Source organism: Talpa europaea, assembly GCF_964194135.1.
Source record: "Talpa europaea genome assembly, chromosome: 15".
NCBI lineage: Eukaryota > Metazoa > Chordata > Mammalia > Eulipotyphla > Talpidae > Talpa > Talpa europaea.
This window is the reverse complement of record NC_140083.1, coordinates 323,135-332,096: the sequence shown is the minus strand read 5'-3', so window position 1 is coordinate 332,096 and position 8,962 is coordinate 323,135. Positions and strand designations below refer to the sequence as shown.

Genomic DNA, 8,962 nt, shown 5'->3' with positions numbered 1-8,962 from the left:
GTGGAAGTGGCCAGTCAGTGGGGTGGGGTTCCCGGGTCCCAGTGGGGACCCCTGGGCCAGAGTCCACCCGTGTGTGGGCACTCGTGGGGCGGAGAAGTGTGTACCGCTGGGCCGATGGCGAGCGAAGCCCTCCGTTGACTGCCGCGTCTGCAGGGACAGCAGCGCCTCGCTGGGGCGACCTCGAGGGCCCAGGAAGCCTGGCCTTGGTCTGGACTCAGCGGCTAGTCAGGCCTGCTTGGTCGGGGGCGCCGGGGGACATAGCGGTGGGGGGGGCTTCGTCGTCGCTGCGTGGGCGGGGGTGTGGTCGTGGCCTGAGGCGGGCGAGGCGGGTCAGGGCCTCCTGAGCCCTCGCACCGCCTGCCCGTTGCTGCGCGGCCTGGAGAGAGCAGCTGCCCCGCGGGTCCTTCTGGGACCGACTGGGGGCGTCCAGCCCCAGTCAGCCTGGCCTGAGAGCCGCAGGCACCCCCAGACGCTTCTGGGTGGGGGGCCTGTGGACAGCACTGGGCTCCCGCCCACCCCTGCCGTGTGCTCCCCGCCCAGGACCTGTGGGCACGAGGGCCGCCGGCCAGGCGGCTGCTGCTGCAAGGATTGGGTGCCGGGTTCGGGGTCCAGGCCCCGGCTACTCGGAGCTCCACCCCTGCCCGAGGTGGGCGGGCAGCTTCCGCCTTTCCGCAGGGTCCACGTCCACGGCGTGCCCCACACCCAGCGGGCACTCCGACCCGCCGAGGCCTGGGGACACCCCCGAAAATGCACAGGGGTGGGTGTGGCCTCCGTGACCACACAAGCCACTTGAACTGGACGCGCCCCAACGAGAGCCCGCCAGACCCCAGCACTGGCTCGCGGGGAGTGGGGGGCGGGGGGACTCGCTCCAGCCAGGGGCCTCCAGCACCACCAGGAGGGCCAGGCCGGGGGGGGGGGGCCGGCTGACAGCTCAGCGCAGGTCCCCGCCCGAGGAGCAAAGGGGGTGCAGGACCCATCTCGCCCTTGGGGGTGCCCCGCGCTGCCTGGAGACAGAGTGCAGCCGGACCCCCCTCACTGAGGGGTGCAGCCAGCCAAAGCCTGAGAGCAGGAAGGGCACCCCCAGCGGCACTAAGGCTCTCAGAGGGGCCCCAAGGGTGTCCTGCTGCTTTGCCTGGAGGGGGGATTTGGGCCGTGGGGTGGGAGTTGCCCCGGCGGTCCCCAAGTGGTGCAAGATCCATGTGGGGGTGTGGACACGCCGCGCTTGTGTAAGTTCTTGGGGACCCTCAAAGAAGGAGGGGTGACGTGCCAGCCGGGCAGCACCCCTCTCAGGGCCCGCAGGAGGCGAGGGTCGCCCCGCAGGACGAAGCCCGTCGGAGGCGCGTGGGGGGCGCGTGGACGTGCTGCGGGGCGGGCGCGCCCGCGGGAAGAGAACGCGCTGGACCGAGGGGTCCTGCGGGCCGGGGTCCCCAGGGCGAAGGTCGGCGAGGGCGCGGGGCCCCGGGATGGCTGCCGCGGGCGGGCCGGGCCGGGCCGCGGGAGACGGGAGACGGGTCGGGGGCCGCGCCGAGCGGGGAGGGGCGCCCAGCACCGCGGCGGGGGCCGGGCTTCGGGCACAGCGGGGCGCCGGCCGCAGGCGGGGCGCAGGGGCCCTCCGGGAAAGCGCGCGCCCCGCGCCCCGCGCCCCGCGCCCCGCGCCCCGCGCCCCGCGCCCCGCGCCCCGCGCCCCGCGCCCCGCGCCCCGCGCCCCGCGCCCCGCGCCCCGCGCCCCGCGCCCCGCGCCCCGCGCGTTCCGCCGAGTCATCGCGCCGCGGCTGCGCGCCGGGCCGGGCGGGCGGGCGGGCGGCCGGGCGGGGCGGAGCGCGCGGAGCCGCCGCAGGTAAACAGCCCCTCCCCGCGGCGGGAGCGGGCCGGCCCCTGCGCAGAGCACCCCGCGCCGGCGGGGGTCCCGCCGCCGCCCCCGCCGGGAAGCGCGCGCCAGGGCCCGGCCGGGGCTGCAGCCGAGGCGGGGGCGGCGGCCCCAGCGCCCCAGCTCCGCGCCCGGCCCCGCCTCGGCCCTCCCCGGGCGCCCCCCGCGCGCCCCCGGCCCCCGCGCCCGCGCCCCCGGCCCCCGCGCCCCCGCCCGCCCGGCGCGCGCCCCCCGCCCGGCGCCCCGCCCCGCGCCCCCGCCGGGCCGCCCCCCGCCCCCCATGCACCACCTCCTGGAGCCGTCCGCGGACATGGCGACGGCGCTGCTCGCGGGCGAGAAGCTGCGCGAGCTCATCCTGCCCGGCGCGCAGGACGACAAGGCGGGCGCGCTGGCCGCGCTGCTGCTGCAGCTGAAACTCGAGCTGCCGTTCGACCGCGTGGTCACCATCGGCACCGTGCTGGTCCCCATCCTGCTGGTCACCCTGGTCTTCACCAAGAACTTCGCAGGTGAGGGGCGCGGGCGCCGTCTCCCCTCCTTCCCCGGCCCCCGCCCCGGCCCCCGGGGAGCCGCGGGGAGAAGGGGCGCAGGGGCCACGCCGGAGGGGGAGTGGCCGCGCGGGGCGTCCCGCGGGTGCCCGGTCCTGCCCGCAGAGGGTGGGGTCCTCGCCTGGAGGACGGTGGGCGGCCCACGTGGCCGGGCTGGCGGCTCCCCCGCGGGGAGAAGAGGACGGAGCCAGGGCAGTGGCCAGGGGCTGGCAGAGGACGTGAGGGGCTGTCCTGCCCTCACAGAGGGGCTCCTGGGGGCCTCCTGACCAGACGCAGCCCCGCGCCGGAGGGCGCCCTGAGGAGCCAGCTGCAGCGCGGCACAGGGTGGCCGAGACAGCTGGGGTCAGGCGGGCCGGGGGTCCAGGAAGGCCGTCACGGTCCAGGGAGCCTGGCAGGGGCGTCGGGCGCCCGTGCACCCCCCGGGGAGCCAGCAGGGACGCTCGGCTCTGTCCCCAGATCTCACGTCCTGCCCTTGAGGGGCTCCCGAGACCTGGGCGCACTGGACCTGAGGACGGACGTCGTCCAGGGCGCCGAGCCCCGCGAGGGCCCTGCTGTCGGCTCTCGCGCGGGGGCCACGTCCTTGTCTGGGCCACTCGGCCGCCTGGCCCGAGCGCAGGTCAGCAGGCCCCAGCCCCGGACGAGGCCCTGCTCCCGGCAGGCTCCTGCCGCTGGGGCTGCCTGGGGCCTGGGGCCCGGGGCCCTGGGGCCCGAGGTGCTCAGCGCCGTGAGGCTGGGCGTCCCTGACCACGGCCAGGCCCCACTTGCTCTGGAGCCACTCGGGCCTCACCTGTCACCGCCCAGCGCCCGGCCGGCGGCGCAGAGCCCCGAGGCCCCTCCGTGTCTGAGAGCCGGGCCCAGCGATGAGGCCCCTGCAGCCGGAGCCTGCGTGGCCTCCCTGGGCGCTGTGGGCGGGCGCCATCTGCTGACGGCCCCGGCGCTTCTGGGGACAGAGGGACATCCTGGCGCGCTGCCCGGGCCCAGGCCAGGATGGCAGCGCTGGGGACGAGCCGGCACCCGCCCAAGCCCCCACCCGGGGGGGTGATCTCCCAGCTCACCGCTGGCCCCCGGAGCCGGTCGGGGGCCCGGGGCCGCCCCTCCTTGCTCAGGGTGCAGACCCCGGGGAGCCGGCGGTGACTGGCCCGTGCTGGCCCCAGGGAGAAGAGCAGCCCCTGGGGCGGCCGCGAGGGCGAGACCTAAGTGAATAAAATGCCGTTTCCTTAACCAAAGAGTCGGCTCCTCTGCCTTTTCCAGTCCGGTGCCCTGAGCCCTGAGCCCTGCTCACCGCCGGGCCCCAAACCGCGTCCTCCTTGAGGCCTTGGGCCATGGCTGCCCGCCCCTGCCCCGGCGGCCGGGCCCTCCGCACGCGGGTACCTGCAGCCCGTGCCCCTGACCCCCATGCGCTCCCCGACGCCCCGCGGCTGCCTGGTCTTGCCCTCGAGTGAGGGGCACACGCCGCCTCGGGGGGTCCCGAGCAGACCAGCGGGCCGAGCCCGAGGACAGAGCGGCCGTGGGCAGGCCTCTGCGCGGCCCCCGCGTGGGGAACGGCCGCCTTGAGGTCCCAGCTGGCGCCCAGCACGGGCCACCTGCGGGCTCCGGGAGGGGGAGGGGACGGGCCGGCGCTTTCCTGCGGGCTGGGGCGGGCACCGCCCCGCCCCCCATCCGGGGTCCCTGCCCTTGCCGGGGCCCTGGGGGATGCCTGCCCTCAGGGCAGGCAGGGCCCGCTGTGTGCCGCCCTGGCGCCGTCCCGGCGCCGCCCTTGCGCCGCCGGCCGGGTGCTGTGGAGACGGGGCTGGGCAGTGCAGGCGGGCAGGACCTGGCTCCCGGGCAGCCGTGGCCTTGCCCGTCTTGCCCCTCGGTGGGGCTTTTGTGGGGTTTGGGAGGGGCCTGAGTCCAGGGCGCGGGTCCGTGCCCCAGGCCGGGAGCGGCCGGGCCGTGGCACAGTCTGCTGCTGCTGTGGGTGGGGGCCCCGGGGCAGCCTCCACCATGCTTGGGACGCAGGGGAGGGGCGGGGCAGGGCGCCCGGTCCCCCAGCGGCCTCCCTCTCGCCCGCAGAGGAGCCCATTTACTGTTACACCCCGCACAACTTCACCCGCGACCAGGCGCTGTACGCCCGCGGCTACTGCTGGACGGAGCTGCGGGACGCGCTGCCCGGCGTGGACGCCAGCCTGTGGCCATCGCTGTTCGAGCACAAGCTGCTGCCCTACTCGCTGCTGGCCTTCGCGGCCATCATGTACGTGCCGGCGCTGGGCTGGGAGTTCCTGGCCTCCACGCGCCTCACCTCCGAGCTCAACTTCCTGCTGCAGGAGATTGACAACTGCTACCACCGGGCGGCCGAGGGCCGCGCGCCCAAGATCGAGAAGCAGATCCAGTCCAAGGGCCCGGGCATCACGGAGCGCGAGCGGCGCGAGATCATCGAGAACGCCGAGAAGGAGAAGAGCCCCGAGCAGAACCTGTTCGAGAAGTACCTGGAGCGCCGGGGCCGCAGCAACTTCCTGGCCAAGCTGTACCTGGCCCGGCACCTGCTCATCCTGCTGCTCAGCGTGGCGCCCATCTCCTACCTGTGCACCTACTACGCCACGCAGAAGCAGAACGAGTTCACCTGCGCGCTGGGCGAGACCCCCGCGGGCGCGGGCGCGGGCGCCGCCGTGCGGGTCAGCTGCAAGCTCCCGGCCGTGCAGCTGCAGCGCATCGTGGCCGGCGTGGACATCGTGCTGCTCTGCTCCATGAACCTCATCATCCTGGTCAACCTCATCCACCTCTTCATCTTCCGCAAGAGCAACTTCATCTTCGACAAGCTGCACAAGGTGGGCATCAAGACGCGCCGCCAGTGGCGCCGCTCGCAGTTCTGCGACATCAACATCCTCGCCATGTTCTGCAACGAGAACCGGGACCACATCAAGTCGCTCAACCGCCTGGACTTCATCACCAACGAGAGCGACCTCATGTACGACAACGTGGTGCGGCAGCTGCTGGCCGCGCTGGCGCAGTCCAACCACGACGCCACGCCCACGGTGCGCGACGCGGCCGTGCAGACGCTGGACCCCAGCGCCAACCCCGCCGAGCCCGACGGCGCCGCCGAGCCGCCCGTGGTCAAGCGGCCGCGCAGGAAGATGAAGTGGATCCCCAGCAGCAACCCGCTGCCGCAGCCCTTCCGGGAGCAGCTGGCCGTGATGCGCGTGGAGGGCGGCAAGGCCGACAAGCCCAAGCCCGTGCGCCGCAAGACGGCCACCGACACGCTCATCGCGCCGCTGCTGGACGCGGGCGCCCGCGCCGCGCACCACTACAAGGGCGGCCACGGCGACGCGGGCCCCGCGCCCGGGCCGGCCCCGGCCGACAAGAAGCACGCGCGCCACTTCTCCCTGGACGTGCACCCCTACATCCTGGGCTCCAAGAAGGCCAAGGCCGAGGCCGCGCCCGCCGCCGCCCTGCCCGCCTCGCGCAGCCAGGAGGGCGGCTTCCTGTCCCAGGAGGAGTGTGGGCTGGGCCTGCCCGGCGCCCCCACCAAAGGTAGGCGCGGGCGGGGGCGCCCGGGGCGGGGAGGGCGGTCCCCCCAACCCCCGGACTGGACCGGAGCGGGGCTGATGGCCGGGAGGGGGGCGGGGGCTCGGGCTGGCGGGGGCGGAGGGCCGGGGAGGGGCGGGGGCCGCTGGCCCTCCACCCGGGCGCCTGCCCAGGGCGCCACCGGGCGTGACCGCCGCCCCTGCCCCGCCCGCAGAGGCTCCGCTCCCCGAGAAGGAGATCCTGTACCCCGCAGAGCCGGCCCACGCCGCACTGCCCCCCGCGGGCCCGTTCCACGTGCGCTCCCCCCCCGCCGCGCCCACCACGGCCCCCCTGTCGCCGACCAGCCTGGGCAAGGCCGACCCCCTGGCCCTCCTGACCCGGAACGCCACGCACCCCCTGCTGCACATCAGCACGCTGTACGAGGCGCGGGAGGAGGAGAGCGGGGCGCCGCGGGCGCCCCCGGACGTGGGCAGCCTCATCGCCATCCCCCCGCCGCAGCAGATCCTCATCGCCACCTTCGACGAGCCCCGGACAGTAGTGAGTACCGTGGAGTTCTGAGGGCCGGCGCGGCCAGCTCGGCCCCGCATGCCGCCCGCCCGCCCGCCCGCCCCGGCAGGCCCGCCCGCCGCTTCGCCCGCCCGCTCTCGGCCTCCGCCCGCATGCCCGCCCGGGAGAGCCGCCCCGCCCGCCCCAGGCGCCCGGCTGCGAGACCAAGAGTTTATTTTTGTAGTCGATTTTCTCCTGGGCCCAGGACTCTGGCTTGTGAGGGGCCGCCCTGCGGGGACGGGCCTGGGAGAGGCCGCCGGCCGCGAGCGCGTCTCCCGGGGCGCGGGGCCGGGCAGGCGGGCGAGGCCAGCGGGGCGGGCCGTAGCCCCAGGGAGGGCCCATCGCAATAACCACGTCCCCACGCGGACCGCCGGCCCCTGGGCCTGGCGCCCCGTCCCTATTACCTCAGCCACGGCGACGTGACAGTATCAAGGTAGCAACGAGCATATCAATAAATCCTATTCTGATACCGCCTGCCTCCCGAGTGTCCCTCCGCGGAGGCGGCGCCCGGCCCCGGCGCCCACCCCGCCCCGCAGGCCCCTCCTGGCCCGCCCTGCCCCGTGCTGGGGACACAGGACCGCACCCCAGGGGGCTGTCCTGGGGGGCGCGGGGGGCGGGCAGGCTCCGAAGGCCTCCTGGAAGAGGCACCCTTGATGTGTGCCCGGGCTGGATGTCAGGGACGAGGCTGCGTCCAAGCCGGCCGGGCCAGGGAGCCTGAGTCCCTTCCGGAAGGACTGGGCGCAGGCGGCGGTGGGGCGGGCTGCTTGGCTGCGGGCGGCCGGGGCAGGGCTGGCGGGAGAGGCCGAGGCAGAGCCGCCGGCTGGGTGCTCTGTGTGTGGGGGGTCCTGGAGCAGTGAGCCCCGGGGCGGGGCAAACATCAGAAAACAAAGAGGTGCGGTGACCAGGTCCCCCCGAGTCGGGCTCCCGCCCGGTGCCCCAGCAGCACCCGGCGGGCAGCAGCTCCAGGGAAAGGACCCCACGCAGCCACTGCGCCCGAGGCCACGGCCCCGCCCCTCCCCCCCCCCCCCCCGCCTGGCCCGTGGTCTCCCACGGCCTGCCTGGTGGGCGGGGGTCAGGGTTGGGCCTCCCTCCAGACGCGGGCCGCGCCCCCACCTGCCGGGGGCTCACGGACGGTGCAGGTAGCCACCTGGTCCCGGAGTTGGGGGGGGCACGATGGCACCACCATGCCCCAGGCCTGCTCCCTGTGGCCAGTCTCAGGGCCCTGCGCCCGTCCTCACTCGTGGACACCCGCCACCCCAAGAATTGCCCCTGGCACGCGGGTCCAAATGGCTGCAGGAGCCTCCGGGGTGGGGGGTGCGGGTGGTTGGCTCTGCCTATCCCTGTCCCCGGGCGAGCCTGGCAGGACACCTGTGACACGTCCCTCCTGGGTGGCGTCTGTCCCTTTGAGGAAGCACAGGGCCCTCTTGTGACCCCCGCTGCCGCCGCCAGGGGGTGCCCAGGCGGGCTCAGGTGTCCCCTCCCTCTGCTCCTTTCCCGCCAGCCACGGGACCGGGGCCTCCCGGAGAGGAGGGGCTCGGTATCCTGGCACCCGTCCGTGAGCCCCCAGCCAGGACCGGGTCCAGGCCTTGCCCACACCCCGGGCCAGCTCCGCTGAGGTGCTGCAGACCAGAGGGGACCCGGGAAGGGGGGGCGCGGGGGCCGGCAGTCCTGTCCAGGCCCCTGTCCTCCTGTCCTGTCAGTGAGGCCCAGTGGTAGGGCGGGCGCAAGGGAGGAGGGACGGCTGGAGGGCTGGGCAGGAGCCCGAGGCCAGAGCCCACCGGGAGCCAGGAAGGGGTCACGCCCGGCAGCTGAGCCTCAGCCCGGGGCTGCCTTGGCCTCTTCCCAAACGGACCTGCAGGCACCAGGAGCAGCTGGGGCTCGTCCCCACCCACTGGACGGCAGGAGTCGCCCAACTCAGGAAGGCAGGAGTCGCCCAACTGCAGGCCCCCAGTGCCCAAGGGAAGCTTCTTAGATCCCGGGGTGTTTGGGGGCAGGGTCTGCAGACCTGAGGGAAAGGGGCGGCCCAGCTCTGCTGGCTGGGGTTCTCGGTCCCCTCAGGGTGGCAGGAGTGCCCCCAGTCCCAGGCGCAGCGGCCGAGGCCCCACTGCAGCGCCTGGCTCCAGGGAGTGGCCAGTCCTGGGCAGCGCTTGTGGACTCAGGGGGTCCAGGGCAAGCGACAGACGAGTCACCCCTTGCAGGCGCCCCAGCACCGTGGCCCCCAGGAAGCCTGTGCGGTCAGGGTGGCGTCGCCAGCAGTCCAAGTGCCGTGGCGGGGGCACCGTGCAAGTGGGCGTGGGAGCCCGGCAGCCAGTGCTTGGCCTGAAATGGGCTTGCCGGAGGCCTGGGTGCTCCACGTGGGTGGGGCTGGGGCTCCTGTGGGGAAGGGGGGCGACCTGTGCCCCGGCCCCTCTGCTGCTGCGTTCCCAGGCAGCCCGCACCTGCAAGCCCAGCACATGCCACCCCAGGAACGGAGCCGAGGGTCCCGCGTGGAGGGGTGTGGGTG

General features: G+C 75.3%; 1 protein-coding gene across 2 annotated transcripts; it reads left to right on the top strand.

Annotated features, from left to right (window-relative positions):
* Window positions 1–2,147: 2,147 nt before the first annotated feature.
* Window positions 2,148–6,562, top strand: PANX2 (pannexin 2; the record flags this gene model as incomplete). Of its 2 annotated transcripts, XM_084255765.1 has the most annotated exons (4): window positions 2,148–2,373; window positions 4,465–5,919; window positions 6,128–6,329; window positions 6,415–6,562. In XM_084255765.1, 4 exons carry the CDS (start codon window positions 2,148–2,150, stop codon window positions 6,449–6,451), a joined length of 1,920 nt encoding a protein of 639 aa, XP_084111891.1. In that variant the 3' UTR covers window positions 6,452–6,562. The 2 variants fall into 2 exon arrangements, with proteins under 2 accessions (XP_084111891.1, XP_084111890.1); XM_084255764.1 differs by having other exon boundaries at window positions 6,128–6,562.
* Window positions 6,563–8,962: the final 2,400 nt, after the last annotated feature.